General features: G+C 34.9%; 1 protein-coding gene across 1 annotated transcript; it reads right to left on the bottom strand.

The window, feature by feature from the left end:
* Positions 1-10,728: 10,728 nt before the first annotated feature.
* Positions 10,729-11,691, bottom strand: Or13f1 (olfactory receptor family 13 subfamily F member 1). The gene has a single exon (XM_076841054.2). The coding sequence runs from the start codon at positions 11,689-11,691 to the stop codon at positions 10,729-10,731; it is 963 nt and encodes a 320-aa protein (XP_076697169.2).
* Between the last annotated feature and the right edge of the window lie 10,324 nt (positions 11,692-22,015).

Consider the following 22,015-nt stretch of genomic DNA (forward strand, 5'->3'; position numbering starts at 1 on the left):
TTTTTTAAAAATTTTAAAACAGGGTCTCACTAAGTTGCTGAGAGTCTTGATAAATTGCTGAGTCTGGCCTTGAACTTGTGATCCTCCTGCCTCAGACTTCTGAGCTGGTGAGATTACATATGTAATTATTTTAATAGTTATCTTAATATCTATCACGTATATCATATTTAATAAAACCACAAGTTCATTCCAATGCATTGGAATACTAAATATTCCAGTATTTCCCCTTTTGATATTTGTGCTTTTCATCTCCAACAGTGACGCATTTACAGGGCTAAAGTGAATACTAAAGAAATGAAAATCACCAGCAAGTGTAAACCAAGAAATTACCAGAAATCACATAGGTGTGGAAATTATTTGATTTCCTCCTCAAGGTTAGAGACCTTGTTTTCTGGGTGTGGCATATTTAGTAGAGAACAATATGGGTCTCATCTTAATTTATGGGCTAAACTATCCTATACTAGAGGCTATTGTAGATTTGCCTCAAAATTCTTTTCAAAAGTCTAGAATGAATTAAACTCATCCGCAAGAAGTTTAACTGCCTGCTCAAACAGTTCAGCATTCCAATGTTCTTTTAAGAAAAAGTTAACAAAACCTAGCACTCAGAAAAGTAAATTTCATAATATCTGGAATCCATTAAAAATTTTCAAGATATGCAAAGAAGCTAAGTAATATAACCTGGTTAATAGAAGAAGACCAAGAAATGGAATTAGAGAACAAGGAATTTAAATGAGCTATAACAAATACAATAAATGTGTTGAATTATTTAAAGGGAAATAGGAATATAATGTGAAAGGAAAATGGGGAAGACACTATTATTCTAGAAGTAAAAGATTCAGTTTATGAACTTTTTATTTTACTTTTTCAGTATATCAAATGTTAAGTGGATGGGGTTAATAGCAGAGCAGAAACTTTAGAAGTAATGAATATAAAAATAAAGACAAGGCAAAAGAAAATATCCTACAAATGGGCTGGGAGTACATCTCAGCTGTGGATTCGTGGCCTATCACATGCAAGACCTTGAGTTCAGTCCTAGAACCACTAAAAAAAAAAATCCTAAATGAACCATAGATTTAAAAATTGACTAAAAATTAAATGAATAGACCCTCAAAGAGTTGTGGACACTACCAGACAAGGCAACATACTATATTTGAAGTCCCAGAGGGAGAACAAAGAGAGAAGAAGGCCAACAAAATGTTTGAGGAGATAAGTGACTAAATATTTCTTAAATTTTATGGAAGCTATAAATCCAAAGATCTAGGCTTTCAAGATAACAAAGCAGGTACTTTCAAGATAACAAAGCAGGTACTCAGGCTACCCTAACTTCATTAAAAGGTTTTCTTTCTTTAAAAATAAACAGACACCTATAATCCCAGAATAAAATAGAGACAGAATTTGAAAGATCTAAGAACAGGGCCAGCAATCTCCTATGATAACAATGGTTTTCTGAAAGGCCATAATCCCACGTATCTGTATAGTAGTGAGGGTGAAATAAAGGCAAATTTATAACACGAGTTAATTTGCTGAAGCCGCTTTTAATCTTTGTCCTGAGAGCTATTTCATCCTATCTTGGTTTGTGACTTATTGAGATTTTAAGGTTTTGGCAACCATAAACCCTAAACACTTCAAAATTTACTAGTTTTCATGCAAAGCAGATTGACTTGAGATGGCCAGCAATCTGTACAAAGCTGCCATAGTACTTACTGTCGTTATTTGTCTTTTCTGCATTTTCTCCCTTCCCTCTTTTCTCCTCCTCTTTTTTATTCTTCCTTAATATTTTAGGCATAATTTATTACAGAAAATTTCAACAAGTGTTCCAGGTGCCTTTTTGGTCTAGTTAATTTAGGAAAAATTGGTCTAGCTTTTTTTCTTAGGTTGAGTTCTCAAAACAAGCTCAGAGAAAATTTTGATGCAGAACGATTATTAAGGAAATTTTCCCAAGAAAAAAATGGTATAAGAGGAAGCAAGCAAAGCTGAGATTACAGGCCAGTGTCTCAATGTGTAACTTGATACCCAGAGGAAATTTAGAATGTGACACCTCAGAATTCAGTCACCACACACAAACTAACAAGCTTGAATGAAATAGATTTTAAGAATGAAAAGGTAACCATATAGGCACTCAAATTTTCTACTTACTAGATACCAAAATAATATGAATGAACATTTCCTCACCTCTCAACTTAATATAAAGTTAACTGAACACACTTTGAGAGCCCTTGTGTCATTTCTTCAATAATTGGTATTATTGAGAAAATGTTGACTCCACAGGAATATGACTTCATGATCCATGGTGAGTGAAGAGTCAAATGTTTTCACATCATTTAAGTCTTCCATCTGAAATGTTGGGACCTAGGCCTAAAATCAATTAGAAACCCTCATCTAAATTCCCTTCAGAATTAGCATTAGACATTATTGCAAACGTCTCTATCCTCAAGTTTTCTAATTTCTGAATGGTCCTACAATTGGCTGTTTGCAACAGAGACCATCAGGTTTGTGATTTCATTCTGTAAACATGAAGAGAAAATAATAGCTTCACATGAAAAGATTAAACATAGAATAAGACTGAATCTGAAAAAAAATACCTAAACTTTCCAAGATGAGAAAATAAATGACAGCATTAGATGCATCAGATAAATTGTGCTGTTATTTGTGGTATTTGTTACAATGATTTTGGAATGAGACACATTGATAAATTGCATTGTTTCATTTGAAATAGAGCTTATTACCCAAAGTAATCTACATTCAGTGTAAATGATCAATATGATTTGGTTTTTATGAGCTTTATAAATAAGTTTTCAGACAGCAAGAGTTGATTTTTCTCAATTTGCTCAGGTTTCTTTTTTTAGGGAACAGTAAATATGAATATTTAATGAATATTTAAATATTTTAAAAATGTTTATTATGTATAATACATCTGTATTAAAATTGATCAAGATTTAAATTTGTGTGTAAATCCTGAATTTCACTGAGATTTTTCTTATCTATTGTATAAGGAGGAAAATATCTATATCTGAATTTATTTGAGGATTAATAAGGCAATTTGTAAGGTACCATGTTCATGCTAAGTGTAATCTTGTAAAAGTCAGTACTTCTGACTATCCCAGACATTTATATCCCATGAAACAGCAGAATGATTAGTACCTAATTATGTAGTGTAACAATGATACATGCGTCCCTATTCATCTTTTATCAACTTCCAAAGGAAAATTATTAAGTATGACCACTTGTGGAGTAATCTACAATTTATCAAACAATGTTATTCCTGAAATGATGACTTACGTGATATTTTGATAAATACTAAAGTAACTTTGAAGGTAGTATTTTTCTCTCTATTTGATGTGTAAATAAATTGATCTCAGTGAGATTAAAACTCTATACACAAAACTAAATGGAATCAATGTTGGAAAATTTGTGTTTAGTTTAATATATATGCAATGGTGTGCATAATATGCACTTAAAATATTTGTTGAATCCAGGAGGAATGAGAACATTCATGCAGAATGGTCGATATAACACGTGACATCAGAACCCGAGCAGGATGAGGATGTCCATATGAAGGGTGATATTGACATGGGGAACCAGAGGTAGCAGAGTGAGGAGGTCACCCACATGTTCAGACTGCCTCGTACTAGTTTTACAACCCAAACGTGTAAGCAAGGGCATCCACATTTGGGGGGGTGGAGGTCTGCCATTACATAAGGAAATTTTAATGGAATGAGTGGGAAGTCAGAGCCTAAGGAGGGTGAGGAAAGTCTCCATATGGAGAAGCTCTGAGTGTGTAGTCAGAGTCCAAGCAGGGAGAAGTAGGCATCCTTTTGGGACTGTGGATGAGAGTATATGTATATGTATATGTATATGTATATGTATATGTATATGTATATGTATATGTAATAAAATAAGGAGACTCAGAGTAACAAAATATACAAATACGTTACAGATAACATAAAGCAACTTTCTCACTACCCAAGTAAAGATTTAAATATTAGAGAGAGAGCATGAGCAAGCACTAGAAGGAAACCTGTAGTAAACTATTGAAATTGGAAACACAGGTATGAACTAGTGGTTTTCAATATTAAATAGAGGTGAAAATTAATAAAGGTAGAAATGCATATGGGTACACTGTGTGTGTGTGTGTGTATGTGTGTGTGTGTTCCTGCACTGTCCACTGAGAGGGCCTAGGAGCAGCAACTTTTGGTTCCAGAGAATTTATGTGCCCTTGGTCCCAAACCCCATTCCCATTTTCTTTAACATTACTCGACAAAAAAGGGCCCACCTCACAGCTTGCTTTACTGACAAGGTCAAGAGTATGTCAGATGAGCTCTCTGTCTTCAGATTTCTCTAGTTCAGGAACTTTCCCCCTCTGATTACCAGGGAAATAAATTTCCATTTAAGGCTTTCTGAGATGACCCTTAGAGTTGCTCCTGTTATGTCCGTGACTCGGCACATACTGGCTTCTCCTTCTGCCCTGCAGGCAGCTCCTCCAACAGCTTTGGAGCCTGTGATGTTTTCTTCCATCTCATGATGGGTGGACCTGAAGATTCAGAAAGTCCAGTGTTCTCTTTATTTGTGGTCACACCATGCCTGATGCCTCAGTGCCCTTGACTCCAGTCAACATCTGCTGTTTTTCCCCCCAGTCTCTCTCTGAGTGGAATCTGAGTAATCCATTCCTATCCTAAACACAAAACTTATGACTTAATTTCTTTCTGTCCCCTTGTCCCATACTCATAGAATTTTTATTTTACCTTCCAGATTCAACACAAGTCTAATCATTGCCATAAAGCCTCCTAGGTTCAATTCTTCAAATGATTGCTTTCTCCTATAAAATCTTCTGCATTCTGTTTACATGATTAGAGAATGAAGGAGTAGGAACTTAGAACGTTATAATAAAATTTTTCCCTAACTTGCAAGATTCTTCTTTTAGGTATAAGACAATTGAATTTTGAGTGTGGTACTTCTGAACTGAGAAAAGGTAATTGTAGAAAAAAATGTATTTTTGAATCAAATATACCTAGTTTGGATCCTAGATTCACTGTTTATACGTTGTATGAATTGACCATTTGCTTCATCTATGAACTTTGCTTCTTCTCTAAAAATTGAGAATATTAATACCTACTTTTCAGATTTATTGATAGTCTTCAGTGAAGTAATAGGTATAATTATCAAACACAGTCCCTGGCAAAACAAAATTAAAATACAGACACAAATAATTCTTTTTCTCCTTTTTTTTTCATTTTGTTTGTATCTGTAATGTTCTCCAATTAAAGCATAGACTACAGACAGTACTTTAACTATGGAATATGATACAGGGAGATTTTCTTATCAAAACTGACTCTTGGGTTTTCTTAAAAGGTGATGAAGCAACAAGGCCCTGGAATTTAAGATTGACAATAAAAAGATGAACTGTAAAAAAAAAGAGAACTAAAGGAGATAGTTGTCTGTATATTATACATTAACAATTCCTTCTAGCTATAGTAGTTGATATACCTTATCTATGAATGCTCAGAGACATGAGGTTTGGATTTGGAGGGATACTCTTGCTTTATTATCATCTGATTTCTAGATTTAAACTTGCTATCCCTAATGATCTTTCTCTTTACTTCACAGTAAAAACTGACTTTCATGGTCAATCCTCATCTTTAACCAGAATTAATCTACCTTTATGACTCAGACTTTCAAAATATTACTGCTGATATATTACACACTGATGCTAATATACAGCTCTGGGAGGAAGCTGAAGGGTGACTTCTTTTTTGAGGAGGTACCAGGGATTGAATTCAGGAGCACTTGACCATGAGCCACATCCCCAGCACTATTTTGTATTTTCTAATAGAGACAGGGTCTCATTTTTTATGATGCTGGCTTTGAACTCAGCCTCCCATCTGAGTAATCCCATCTATAATCCCAGATTACACTAAGATTACAGGCATGTGCCGCCGTGCCTGGCCCAAAGGGTGGCTTCTAAGTTCAGATTTTTTTATTTACTACAGTCCAGCTATCATTTTATTTCCCAGTATATAAATATTTCCAAGTTGTGGAAGTGGGCCCAATTCTTCTTCAGTTCCCCACTGTATCTGAATACCCACTAATTTAATAGGAAAGGTGAAGGGACACACTGAGTGGAAGAATTGAAGCAAATAAACAAAATATTTGCAGTTATAGGTATGTTGTGAGGAAATTAGCTTTAGACAAATTGATTTGGGTTGAATTAATGCTTCAAGTTCTTTTAATTATATTATCTGTTTTAATAGAGATGTGGCCTGTAAAGTAAACTGGTACAACCACTGTAGAAAGCAATCTGGGGTTACATATTGAGAGTCATAAAATTTTTGTACTGAGAACTATAGAATTTTTCATTGCCTTTGATGATGTAAACATACTCCTAAAAATCTATTCTAAGATAGGATCAAAAAGAAAATTCAGTCACATATAGGAGTGTGTTCATATCAGCATTAGTGATAGCAAGATGCCAGATTCTGTATTTAGAGATAAAGAACAGAGTGGCCATATGTTTCAGTCAGCTTTATATTGTTGTGACCAAAATACCTGACAAAAACAATGTAGAGGAGAAAAAGTTTATTTTGGCGTACGTTTATCAGAGGTTCAGTCCATGTTTGCCTGACTCCAAAGTTTTAGGCCCAAGATGAGGAAGACCATTATGGCAGAAGAGTGTGATGGAGGGAAGCAGCTCAGGGCATGGAAACCAGGAAGTAGAGATAGACCAGCGATAAATTATAAATCCCAAAGTCATACCTTCAGTGACTAATTTGCTTCCTCCAGCCACATTCTACCTGCCTACAGAAACAACCAGTTAACCCATATCAGTGGATACGTCCACTTATTAGGTTACAGCTCTCATAACTAAGTCACCTCTGAACATTCTTGCATTGTCTCTCACATAAGCTTTTGGGGGACACCTCATATGCAAACCATAACACTATACTTTCATGTCATCCCTGCATGGTGACATATGAGAATCTGCCATAATGAATGAAGGCTGAATCTTTGCTTTATTACCAAGACTCACCAATCTGTTCATCTCATCCAGTTTCTTGATTTTAAGTACCATTTATATGCTGAAATCTCCCAATTCATATCCCTAGTCCTGGCTTCTCTAAACACAAGACTTGCCTATTCATGTACATAGTTACCGTATTTAATACAGAATTTGAACTTAATAAACACGATACCCTTAAACACATGATGATTTCCTACATATCCACCTCACCTGAAGTCTTTCTTCTTTTAGTGAGTGATAACTCCATTTTTCCCACTTTTTAGGCAAAAACCCTTGAGGTCATCCTTGATGTATCTCTCTTATACCCATATTCAATCCTTTATCAATCCTCTGCCTTCTCAGCATAGCCAAACTATGAATATTTCCCACCATCTTCATAAATATCACTCTTGTTTTAGCTAACTTTTTTCTTTCAGAATTACTACAGTGGGTTTTCAAAGTCTTCCTGGTTCTATACTTTATCCCCCCATAAGATGACATCAATATAATATACAAATGATTCTTTCTGAACACACAACAATACCATCATATATCAACATGATTCACACTTTAATGAACAGAGCTATGGATATCAGATTAAACTCTCACATACCATTTTTTAAATAGTTTCTAGGATCACTCTGCAGGGATTGTTTTTTCTTGATAGAAATATTATATTATTATTATATTACTAAAAATATTTAAGTAGCCTTTAAAATATTTTCCCTTCTATGGGGCTGGGGTTGTGGCTCAGTGGTAGAGTGCTTACCTAGCATGTATGAGGCACTGAGTTCGATCTCAGCACCACATATAAATAAATGAATAAAATAAAGGTCCATCAACACTCAAAGAACATTTTTTAAAATTTCCCCCTCTAATTGTATGTAGAATTCATTTTTCAAGTTAAAAATGGCAAACTTGATTTTTATCTATTTTCTATAAAAAGATTGTTTCCTCAAGCAAAGCAGAGGAAGTCTTGCATTTGAACAGTTCTTTGAATAATAGCAAGTGGTATATTCTCAAAATGTCATATCACTGAATTCTCATTTTCCCTTGTGCTTTGTAACAATGTTCTGGTGGACAACACATTTTTTTTCTTAAATTATGATCAGTTCTGGTATGTGATTTTCTCATCTCCTTGATGCATATTTTTCCACCTATATTAAGTAAAACATTAAGTAACATGGTTCAATATTTTCTGCTTAATGCTCACTGTCAGAATTTTCTAAAATTCTCATATAAAAATCACTGGATCTCATAAAATATACAGATTAGCAGATCGCTCCCCTGGAAATTCAGATCTGATGAATATAGTTTGAGCCTGGATATAATATCTTTAGCAAGCATTTTAAATAATCCTTATTTTCTGGATGGTTTGGGAAATCTTTAAGGTAGATTAAAACAAAGTATCACAGATTATTAGTGGGTTCATGGGAAATTACCAAAGCAACAGAAAGTATTACATCAAAAATCAAATAAAACCTTATTAACTTGAACAAAGAAAAAATAAAACCAGAAATACTTAGTAATAAACATTAATTACACTTTCATGAATTAAGTATGTGGGTGAGTTCCTATTTCCTGTGTGTTTACAAAAGGAGGTAAGTGTTTGTTCTGAGCTCACAAGAAAATATTTGCTTCACAGAGGTGGGTCACAGTGAGAGACTTCTTAAGCTTTGGAATCAATGCTGTTCTCTGAGAGCTTACATGTAATGAGGGGTCAAAGTAACTTTGTCCATTGAAGACAATCACTGGTGTGAGTGAAATAGCCAAGGACACAGAATATATAAATATTGCAGACAATATATGAACTTGATGTTACCTGAGAGAAGCAGAAATGAATGTGATGCAATCATGTGTGTTGCATCTAGAAACTGTTTCTTCTCCTAATATAGAGTATTTGTTACAGTAGAGGCTGATCATCCTGAGATGTGAAATAGTGATGCAATCAAAACCCAATGCAGGATTACATTCACAGTTCCATATTGGGGATGAGCAACAAAAAATATCTGGATGACACAGAAATTAACTCCATCTTGACTTTGGTTGTTTGGACATGATGATTCTTGCAGAAGCATCTGAAATCTAAGGACACTCTCTAGGCTTGTTGGGATCCAATTAAAATATTGGATTTTGCTTCTGGACAATTTCTTATACTGCCCCACAGGCAATTCCTTACTTATCTGCATTAGTTAACAATACAAATAAAAACATCAGAAAAAAAAGATGTCTGGTGGAGCAGATGAGACCTAAAATTTTCACGTCAGTACTTTTGATACAAGTTTTCTTTTTATTGATATAAATAAATATTATAAATTTGTGTATGCCAACTACTTGGATTAAGTAAAATTAGTGTATTTGTGAATTGGTGTGAAGATTGGATGAGTAATAGGTTTTAACATGCCTTTCTCCTCTTCAACCAAATAAAATTATCACATGTTGTTACTGTTCTGGATAGGGAGGTATTTAAGGATGAAAATAAAAATAGCTGTGTTGCCTTTTATTCATAATAAAAATTTCTAGTCCATACCTTTGGAGAGACTTGAACTGAGCATTTGATATCTGAGAAAGACAAGTTTTCTCATTGTGCTAAGGGCACTTCGATTAAGATCACCAGCAGAGTTCCTACTCAAATCCTTTCTTCACCCATCATGAAAACATTCCTAAAAGGATTTCTAATCAGCAAGTTCTGCCTTGCTCAGACTTGGATGTTGTGTGATAATTGCCTTTAATTATTGCCTTCTTAAACCTAAAACTCAGAGAGATAAAATACCTTTTTTATCAGAAAAAGCCATCATCCACATAACTCCAAGGAACCTTCCCTGATAAAGAGGAAATATTCTACACACATTGGCTTCCTTTTCCCCCAGCTCCAGTGAGAGTGTAGAAGACAAGGAAAAGCATATCCATTTGCATGGTGAAAGTATAATTAATATAATTTTGTTAACATATATTAATATTTTTCTGTAATACATGTATACATAAATAAATTATTTTTTGCAATGTAATCACTACAGGATAGAGCTCTTTTTGTCCTTAGCTTTCATTGGTCAAATATTCAGCATGCTTAAATAAAAATAATAACATTGTGGGATAGTGTGTGAATTAATTCACTAAGACATGCAAGTACAATATGATAGTACTCTGACCCTAGACCTATCATACTTAAAGATGGCCTGATTGTCACCTTTACTGCACTCCATCCTTAGGATTATTATTGTGCAAAGTTTTGTTATGAGATTGTTGCACATTCACTAATAACTCATCCTCACATACACATCCCAAATAAACAAAATCATACTTCATCATATATAGTATTATATACTTTTCCCATTTTAATATTTTAGAAACTAGAAAGAGCTGAAAATTGATAGTGTTGTGGTTTATGATATATATGCATATATTTACTTAATTTAAAATATCTAATTTTTCTTAAGACAATTGCAAATTGTTAAGAAAAAAACATTTCAAAAAATTACAAAGTTCTAAATTTTACATTTTTGTTATATGAGTTATTTTCCTGGATGTGCCACAGCTGGCTTCTGAGATTACATAATAAGTAAAATATGAAACAATAGCCAATTGTCTAATATTACACTGATATTCAATAAATGTTACTATCCTGGAAATATAATTAATTCTGTGTAAATGATTCGTTTGTACAAAAAGTTTACAAGGAAAATCAGGAGAGAGGATATAATGGTGAGATCCTATTGAAAACAAATGCGCTCTTTCTAATATTTGAGGGTGGAAATGAAGACATTCCTAAAAGTATTTCTAATTAGCAATTTCTTCACAGCCACTTTTACTTCTTTGTTCCGTAGACTAAAGATAATAGGATTCAACATGGGAGTTAATCCTGCATATACCAAAGCCATAAATTTATCTATTTCCTGTGAATTTACAGCCGAGGGTTTCAGGTACATGGAGAGAGCTGTCCCATAGAACAGAATCACCACAGTCAGGTGGGCTGTGCAGGTTGAAAAGGCTTTGCTTCGGCCATCCACTGAGCTGATTCTCAGGATGTTGGAGAGGATAAATGCATAAGAGATACAAATCAGCAGCATTGGCATGGGAAGAAGGAGCACACTTATTGCCAGCATAATTAACTGTACCACGGAAGTGTCTACACAAGCCAGTTTCAAGATAGCTAGAATTTCACAAGTGAAATGATTGATGATATTGTTACCACAGAGAGACAGCTGCAGCACAGGCACTGTTTCTACCAGGGCAGTGAGGCAGCCTGTTACCCAGGATCCAGCTGCAATCTGCACACAGACCCTCTTGTTCATGATGAGAGGGTATCTCAGGGGGTTGCAAATGGCCACATATCGGTCATAGGCCATCATGGAGAGGAGCACACATTCAGTGGAGCCCATGGCAAGAGAGAAGTACATCTGAGAGGCACATCCTGAGAAGGAGATAGTGTTTTTCCCTGAAATAAAGTTTGCAAGCATTGGGGTAAAAACAAAAGAGGTATACCAGATGTCCAGAAAGGAGAGGTTGCTGAGGAAGAAGTACATGGGGGTGTGCAGGTGGGAATCCAGGATAGTCATAAAGATCAAAATTATATTGCCCAGCACAGTGCTCAGGTACATCAGCAGACACAGCACGAATATGATGACCTCAACTTTGGGGTAATGGGAAAATCCCAGGAAGAAAAAAGCTGTTACAGATGTCCAATTTTCCTGGAACATTTTATTATGTTATCTTCATTTATAGATGCACAGATAGGTTAACATCAAATATTATACAGAGAGTGAAGGATTCCTTCTTCACATTTTCTGGCATTTTTTCTTTTATATGAATCTGTGATCTTGCTTAAATGCTTCTCTATGTTGGTGACAGTACCGTAATACATGTTAGAATGATCTGTCATTATTAAAATTAATCAGGAAAACCACAGACCCAAACCCAGATTGTTACTTTTGCTGCAAAACATTTTTTGTTTGTTTGTTTTTGGTAATATCAAGACAGAGTGGGAGGAGGGTTAATTTACTAAACACAAGAGAAGAAGAATCAATCTTTTGTTTACTTTCTTTTTCCAGAACCACATTTGTAACTGATCTATAGCTATTTCATCTATTTACCTTTGAACCATTGAAATGATTTTCTTCCTCCAGTTTGGTAACAGTCTTCTTACTTAAAAAAAGTTCTGTTTTCCAAGTTCACATTCTTCTGCCACTTCTAGGGATATGTGAAGAATGATTTAGAAGATTCAGTGATTTAAAAAAGATAATAGATCTCCACAGACAAAAAAATCACTGAAGATATTGGATATTTAGACACAAGCTCAGATTTTCCTCTTCAAATCTAGGAAAATGGTTACAGATGATGTCACAGTGGGAGACACATGGTAGATATATCTTTTACATTGTAGAAACATCCTTCAGAGGACCAGCCATTGATACTGTAAGACAATTTAAGCTATTTGTTGCTTTTGAGAAATTTCTAACTAATGCAGCAAATTAAAATTACCCTTACATTTGTAAAGTATTACAAAACTCCAGGGATGATGTCCCATAGATCCAATTATAATCAGTAGTTTATGTGGTCTGATTACAGTGTTATTCAAACAAGTAATAAACATGTTCTTGTCAACACTCTGAGAATAAGGGCCTTCACTCCTCTCCTGATTGTGTTATAAAATCAGTCAAGCTGGTTAAAATTAAGGAGAATGAATAATATTGGTCTTTTCTCCCTAAGATTGAATAAGAGTTTCATTACATGAATGAGATCAAGTTGTACTAGATAGGAAGCCCAGCAAAAACAGGGGACTGAGATCAAGTTGTACTAGACAGGAAACCTAGCAAAAACAGGGGACTGAGAGCTTAATTTCTATTGCCCCTCATGACTTAACAGGAAGATTTATGAGAGCAGATGTTCTTCATGGAAAATGCAACTCCATCTGCTTTAATGAGTGTTTTTCCTTTTAGGAAGTTAACTTCGTCATATTAAGGCATCTTGATCCTTCAGATTTCCACCGAAGGCTCTCTCTGAGTTTTATAATCCCTGTTTACAAGTTTCCTGTTCTCAAAATGAGGGATGGATGGTTAAGAGCGTGTAGTGGTTTGGGGAAAACAAACTGTCAATTTTATCCCTGTACAATTGTGACTGATAACTTGCTTCTTAAGTAGCAGACTATAATCACAGATATTATTGAATTATTTATGCCACTTATTAAATATGTCCTCATTCTCAGAGAAAGCTATAGATTTGAACTATTGCCAAGATTTTTAAAGCACAACCCAAATCCCCTCATCATTATCTGGTATTTGCAATCAGAATGCATCCTTTGACCCTTTTATTTACTCACTCCCATGGGGATATAACCTGAAAGACTCTGGGATTATGCATATGATTCACTTCTTTAACTCCAGAACAGTGCAGTTCACAGGAGACATGGGCTTTAGTGGGGCAAACACTTTCCATTCCACTATTTCATGTTTTTCATTTAGCACAAACTGATGATCCTCGCTGATATTCTGCTTAATCATAAAAGGGTAATAGACAATATTTCTCTATCAGGGTTGTTGAGAGTTTGTTGAGTAGAGATACATTATGTAGATCGACTAATATATAGTAAGTGCTTAAGTGTTAGATTTTTATCTATTCTGTTTTTTACTTGCTTCAATAAACTAGAAATAATTCTTGATTCTTTATTCTCCTTATCTCACATCTGCTCAGATCTTCTGAAAACTCTCAGACTTCTGACTTCTAATAATTTGCAAAATCCTATACCCAGTAGCTTGTATCAAACTAATTCTGCTCCTAACAACATATAAGTAGAAGGCACAAAGAGAAAAAGGTAGTAAGAAGATAGATATAAACAAACATATTAATAATAATATTTAGCACAAATAAACCAAAAACCAAACCAAAAACCAAAACCAAAGACAAAGAGACTGGTTTGAAAAAGAAGACCCATATTTATATTATAGTCAAAATTACTCTCTAAATTAAAACATAGATAAGTCAATGGTAAAAGAGTAAAATGACAATGACTAAATGAAAGCAAGGTAGAATGGCTATATTAATGATAAGTAAATTAACTTCAAGGAGTGGAGCATTCCTAGAAACAAATAATAAAAGGGTGAAATCATCAAGAATAAATTAAAAGTCTATGCAATGAATAGCTTTAATTCACAACTATATATACCTATATATATATGATATATACCTATTCATTTTCTCTTACATTTTTAATTCTGAAAGTAGAAGTTAGAATACCTAAATGTGACTTTATATATACCTTTATAAAGGTATATATAAAGGTAGATATAAAGGTATATATAAAGTCACATTTAGGTATTCTAACTTCTACTTTCAGTAACTGGTAGAGTAAGTAGTCAGAAACTTAGTGTGGTTTAGAAGATTGAAAAATGCTTATCAAATGAATTGATTTAATTGAACTTTATAAAATATTATTGAAAAATTTCTGTTTATAAAAGCTTTCCGAGTGAGTATAGAACATTCACTGGGATATAGTATATGCTGATTCATAAAAGAAGTCTCAGTAAGTTTCAGAACACTGAAAACATAGAGAATGTTCTTTGAATGCAAAATTTGAAACCAACATCAGCATCAAAAGTAGAAAATTCCAAAATATTTTTAAATTAATTAATACACTCCCAGCTAAACAATGTGTCAAAAAAGAAATCACAAGTAAAACTAAAATATATTTTGAATTGAATGAACATGAAAATACAATATATCAAAATTTTTTAGATGAAGCCAAAGTGCTGTTTAGAAAGAAGAAAACAGTGTTAGGTGATTACAGTAAGAAGATTTTAAGTAAATTGCATAAGATTTCAACCAAAAACATGTTTGGAAAAGCAAAAGAGCAAAGTAACTCAAAATGAATAGAAAAAATAATAAAGGACAGAAATAAGTGAAATAGAAAACAAAATGCAATAGAAAAATAAAGTCGAATGTTGAAAATTTGAACAGATTTATAAAATTAATAAACCTCTAGCTAACTGATCAAGAAAAAGGTAAAAGCACAAACTAAAGGATTTAGAAATAAAACAGGGATATTCCTGTACTTCCTACAAGTATTTAAAAGAGAATAGGGAACAACATTGACAACTTATTCCAATAAATTCAACAACTTAGACTTGATGGCTGTTTCTTGCAAGGCAGTACTTACAAGAAACAGAAAATCTGAATAGATCTATGACAAGTAAGGAAATCGTACTTAAAAACTTACACAGAGCAAACATCAGACCTGTACTGATTTACCAATGAATTATGTAAATGATGAATAAATGATATTATGCTTTTAGAGACACACAAATTCAGCCAACAAAGGAAAGATTTCCATACCAAGAGGGAAAACCTTGTTTATGAGACCAACATACTTGTTATCAGCCAAACCTGATAAGTAGATTAGGATAAAAGAAAATTTTGAAATAATATTCCTCATACATACAGACTTAACAATCTTCAGCAAAATATCAGCAAATTAATATGCCATATGCCATCATGTCAAAAAATTATTTTATCTTGAACAAGTGAGCCTAGACCCCATAAGGGAATGCCAGTGTGATATTTGACTATCCATCAATTACTTATATAATTTTATCAGAACAGAGGTAAAAAATTTACATATCCACAATGCACAGGAGCAAAATCTGTTTTTGAATTTTATAAATTCAAAACCTAAGGGGAATTTTTACAGCATGATAAAGAATGTCTACTAAAAATCTGAGCTAGCATCAAACAAAAAGAGTAAAAGTTTTTAGTTTAAAAAACTATGAATTGTGAATTTTTCTTTTCTTGATGGTGACATTTTGGAAGACTTGTCTGAGAAAGCTTTGTTTTCGTCAAGGTAAAACAAATACTCTGAGTGCTTTACGAGAAGCTTTATAAATTAAACATTTGTGTTTAGGTCTGTGCTCTACTTCAAATTGAAAGTTATATACAATGTAAGAGGTGAATATATAGTTTGTTTCAGCAACAGCTGCTGAAAAAAAAAATCCATAAACAAGTTACCTCTAATTTTTGTAGGACTTCTTTAAATTTTGTCTACACTGTCCTGTAGTTTTCAGTATAAAAACCTTGTACATATTCTGTTCATTTTCTCTTACATTTTTAATTCTATTGCAAATAGTTTTTTAAAAGAAATCTTTTCTAACTGTTATTGGTAAATAGGATTTAAGCTGATTTATGTGTTCTAACACATACTGATAGGTTGGTAAATTGTCTTATTAATTTTATTTGTTATTGTGTGGGCTCCTTAGAAGTTTCCATACCTGTTTTAGTTGGTTGCATTTAGAGTCTGGTAGTCTTTGAATAATGACACTTTCCTTCCAATTGTAATTCCTTTTAATTATTTTCTTGCCTAATTGTGTTAGGCAGGGCTCTCAATATAATGTTACACAGAGATGGTGGATATTCTTTCCTTGTTCTTGATCTTAGGAGGACAAGATTCAGTTTTTAAACTGACTATATAGAACTGTTTCATCTTGGACATATCTCCATATTCAGTGTCTTCTTTCTTCTATCTAATTGGAGGAAATTGAAAAAGATTATCTTCAACATTTCTTTCAACTGTGCCATATCTGAACTCTGATGTTCACTAGTATAAGCATCTGCTAAGCTATATAATGGCACATTCTTACAGTCATAGGGACTGCATTAGAACCAATAAATTTATGAATGTATACATATTTAAAATATAAAATTATGTATTTATTCTATACAACATATAGAATTTCTCTATGTATATGTATATTCTTTTATCAAATATTAATTACTTATGTGAATATTTGTGAATACTCGAGTATAAACAGAAGAAAACAATAAGAGATAATCAAATGCTAATAAAATAGGGAGTCAAATCTCTTTGAAAAATATTAGGTGATTAAGACTTCAAATTTAGATGGTCCAGCACTGAGGGAGGGCAGAGGGAACTGAGGAGGAGCAGGAAGGAACATCTGAAATGCATCATGACTGTCCACTCTAAGAATCAATAGGAAGATTAAAGGTACTGGACTGGAGTGATGGAGAGTGGTCTGGACCTGAACCTGAGATGACCTCCATATGCATATATCGACTTGTATGCTCTAGAATTGAGCACTCACAGAAAGCCTGGGTCATCTAAAGCAGAGAGATGGGCATGCTATTGTGGTACAAAGAACATTAGGAAGATGCAGTCAAATTATAAATCTATAGCATGCTGTCACTATATGCCCATCTCTGGTGGTGGCAAAACAAGCTGAAAGCTTAGCAGATACAGAAGCAAAATCAAATGACCCCTTTAAAAGCAATGTTGCTAAGGAAATAAGTAAAGTCTAACCACATGTGCTTACACATCTCTGACAAGTGAAACTCCAGGTGAGGCCAGCAGTGGTCGCAGATACGGTTAAATTAAAGAGCTCCTTTTGCTTAAATGACCCAGGCATTGCAAAACCAACATTTCTAATATTCCCACCCCAATGCCCCCAACACCACCAAATTAAAAAACAAACAAACAAAAACCAAAATAAAAACAACTCAAGCAAGCAAATAACCAAAGACTATGTTTCTCCTGCTTTATATCTGCTCTTAAATAAATCAATTAATGGGCACCAAATTTGAATTGCTGTGTAGGTGCTAGAGAAAATCAATCAACAAATACATGAAAAATGTTCATCATCACTAGCAATTAGAGAAATGCAAATCAAAACCACTCTAAGATTTCATCTCACTCCAGTCAGAATGGCAGCTTTAATGCATACAAACAACAATAAGGGTTTGTGAGGATGTAGGGAAAAACGTCCACTCCTACACTGCTGGTGGGACTGCAAATTGGTGCAGCCAATATGGAAAGCAGTATAGAGATTTCTTGGAAAATTTGGAATGGAACCACCATTAGACCCTTGGTCTATACCCAAAGGACTTAAAACAGCATACTATAGGGACACAGCCACATCAATGTTTATAGCAGCACAATTCACAATAGCTAAACTGTGGAAACAACCTAGATGCCCATCAATAGATGAGTGGCTAACAAAAATGTGACATTTATACACAACAGAATATTACTCAGCAATAAAAGAGAATGAAATCATGGCATTTGCAGGTAAATGGATGGAGTTAGAGAAGATAATGCTAAGATAATGGCATTTGCAGGTAAATGGATGGAGTTAGAGAAGATAATGCTAAATTTAGGAAAAGATAATGCTAAGTGAAGTTAACCAATCCCAAAAAACCAAATGCCAAATGTTTTCTTTGATATAAGGAGACTGATTCATAGTGGGATACGAAGAGAAAGTATGGGAGGAATAGACAAATTCTAGATAGGGCAGAGGGGTTGGAGGGGAAGGGAGAGGATATGGGGTAATTAATGATGTTGGAATGTGATGATCATTATTATCCAAAAACAGGTATGAAGACACGAATTGGTATGATATACTATGTATACAACCAGAGATATGAAAATTTGTGCTCTGTATATGTAATAAGAATTGTTATCCATTCTGCTGTCATTTATAAATAAAAAAAGAAAGAAAGACACAAACCTTTCTCTGGGCATCCCCTCCTTCTAATCAGGAACATACAATGCAATGGTAGAAGCGATTTTCAGGCACGAAGGTGCAACTTCATTATAATCTAGGAATGGTTTATAAGGAACATCACAGAAGAACTGCTACCAGAGTTAAACTGGGAAAGTTAAGAGCAGCCCAATGAGCAACTGAAAGAAAAACATTCCAGGCAAGGACAATAGGATGTATTTAAACTTGAAGTTGTAAAATGTCATTTGCATTTAGGAAGATAAATCGACTGGTGTGACTGGGTCATGAAAGAGGCCCAGGGTAAATCTGGAATTGTCACATGACAGAGTCCATGCTGACTAAAGGGCTTGCTAGTTAACATTTTAGGTATTAAAAATGAGAGATTTTTACCAGTGGAACAGCAATATCAACACATCTTGAATTTTTAAATAAATCACTTTGGTGGGATTTGGAGATGGGAATGAAAATGAGTTAAGACTGAAATTAAAACTTTTAATCAAATGAGAAGACTTGGAGATCTGGTACAGTAAGTCATTCAGCAATATGTATGTCTTGGGCTAGGGCGTCATCTGCTGTTCATTGTACAGTATAACTGGATTCAAGGAGTTGGAACAACACAGTTGAATACAGTTTGAGAGAACTGTGAAAATATTAAAATGAGCTCTCAGTCAAGATTATAATGTGGCCTACCAGGTGCTTAAGTAATGCCCTGTTTTGACTCTCTTTAGAAATTCCTGGGCATAATACTCAAAACATATTGATAAAGAGCACAGGTAAGCTGGATGCCGAAAGATCTACTTGCATGGTAAATCTGGAGGGAAGTGATCTGATCACTATGTGGGAGGGAGGCGGGGAGAAAACAATTGTTCATTCCTGGGTGAATATAATTCTGGCTGAGAGATTATCCTGCCTTCCCAAAGGTGACTCAGGATCAAAGGAAAGACAACTTCTAAGAAGTAAGATTGCTAATTAAATTAAAAACACCCATGGATTCTTTCAAATTTTCTATTGGAAAAAAGCATCAAATGAAGATTAGAATTTATTGCACAGGAGACTGTAAACTGTATTTGTTTGTGAGAGCTGCCATAATAAAACCATAGAGCTTGGGTAGCTTAAGCAACAAATATTTATTTTCTCACACTTCGGGAGACTAGAACTCAAAGGTCAAGGTGTTAACAAGCTGGGTTTCTTCTGAGGCCTCTCTCCATGCTTACAGACAAGAGTCTCCTTTTGGTGTGTTCACATGGTCATTTCAATGTGTGCCTGTGTCTCCCCTCCCTCTTTCTCTCCCTCCACATTTCTTCCTCTCATGAGGACACTAGTTTTATTAGATTATATCCCTAAAAACCTCATTTTAACATAGTCACCTCTTCAAAGACCTTATCTCTGAATATGTTACATTTTGAGATACGGGGGTCAGGCCTTTGAGAAACAAAATTCAGACCATGACAGAAGCTGTGGTGACTTGGCACTAATTCTATACTGAGCATTTCACAAGTCTTCAGGAACATACCTATGGTCTGTTTTTAAGACTAGTAACTTGAATGCGGGGTCAGGCTTTGGACTCTGTGAGATAACCAAGCCACGAAAATTCATACTGATCTGCTCTCCGAGATTCTCCCTTGGTACCAGAGAGCACAGACATCTAGCAGATTTTCTTGTGCTTTTATAGAGCTGGAGTCGTAGTAATTGTTGAAAATGGAGAGCAGAGAATTGTGATTTTCCTGGCATTTTCCACCTAGACAGCAGGCATTGTCTCAAAACCAGTTGATAGGGACCTCAAGGTGGGAGGGTTTTGATGTAGTATCTTTTTCACTTCCCAGTATAATTTTCAGTTGGTCAGAATTCTCTAAGGATAGTGCAGAAGCCAGAATAATAATAATAAAAATATTTCTAAAACACATTTCCAAAGAACAAAGTAAAAGAAGTGGGGTCAAATAAATCATTGGAACAAAAAGTAGTTTACAGCCGGAACCAGGAAAGTCATGGGAAATGAGATCTAAGCACTAGAGATCCAAATGGATGGGGGTGGGAGGAAGCTATATTAGTGGAAAGAGTAACCACAGAGGAATAAGACTTGAACAGCAAGGGCAGAATATGTTCTTTTAAATAGATCCTTTAGGTCTGACTCACTTGTGTCACATGATGACCTAGTCTGTGGAACACATGTCTTAGTCTGTTTTGTATTACTATTACAGTGACTGGAGTGCAGCAGTGACCAAAAAGTGGTTTGTTAGTGAATGAATATTTCATCACAAAGATTATGTTCCTGCAAACTGGCACAAGGAAGCAGGCAAGGAAAGTCTGCGTTCGCCTGCTCTGTGTACCTCTACTGTCTGAATTCTGAAATACTGCATCTGGGGTTTTATTATGGCAGCCCTCGCAAACAAATACAATCTCCTGTGCAATAAATTCTAATCTTCATTTGATGCTTTTTTTCCAATAGAAAATTTGGTTGTGGCAGAGTTTTTATTTGTCAAGTATCTCTCCTTAAACCCAGGGGCAAGTCCTGGAAGAGTTTAAAATTTAAGCTCTAGGATGTCATAATCCTCTATTGCCGCTAGATGGCAGAAAAGACACGCGTGTCTTCAAAGCTCCTTAACACAACTACTTTCTCAGAATAGAAATTCATTGGTTTTTCTACCTATGCTTATGGATATTCACAAATAGGAAAAAAAAGTTACTTATCTTTTTGCTAAAATTATTTTTCAAACAAAGTAAACTAAACAACCCCCCCTCAAAACAAAGTAAACTATTAAAGAGCATAGCTAGTCTCTTACATCAAAAATGAAATACTAAGAAATAAGTATGTGCTCAGCATTGAGTTGGATGCTCCGGGGAACAGAAGTAAGCATAAGGCTTTGTTCCTAACAGTCTCTCTGACATTGTGCCTGTCAACAGCTGCCTTGCCATGCCATTGCATAGGGTAAATCAGGGAAGCTCCACGTGAAGCTACAGTGGTCACTTGCTGTTTTGTGTGATCAAGAGAGAGCCAGATAGGACACAGTGTAGATTCCCAAGATAAGTGATTTTCAAAGCTCCAGCCAAAGCAGAACTTAGGCCTGTCCCATAGCAAGGCTTCAGCGGGATAGAGCAGGGGAATGTCCTGCACTGATCACAGGGACACTGTTGTTTCGAATGACGCTGAAGAAGGTGTATTAGTTTTCTGGGGCTGTCATAACAAAGTACTACACACTGGGTGTTCTTAACAACAGAAACTGATTGTCTCAACAGCTCTACAGGCTGGTAGTCCTATTCCAGGGATGGCTCTATCTGAGGGCAAAAGAAACTGCTCCTTGCCTCTCGCCTGGCTCCTGGTGGTGTGCTGGCATGCTTATTAGTCCTTGGTTTGATGAAGCATCACTTCAGTCCTTCCCTTCATCTCTATATGAAGTTCTCCATAGACGGGAGAACTCATCTCTGTGTGCAGATTTTCTCTTTTTGTAGGGAGAGCAGTCACATTGGATCAGGGCTTGCACTACTCTAGTATGATTTCATCCTAATTAATTTAATCTCCAGCGAC

Source organism: Callospermophilus lateralis, chromosome 2 (assembly GCF_048772815.1).
Source record: "Callospermophilus lateralis isolate mCalLat2 chromosome 2, mCalLat2.hap1, whole genome shotgun sequence".
In the NCBI taxonomy this organism is placed as follows: domain Eukaryota; kingdom Metazoa; phylum Chordata; class Mammalia; order Rodentia; family Sciuridae; genus Callospermophilus; species Callospermophilus lateralis.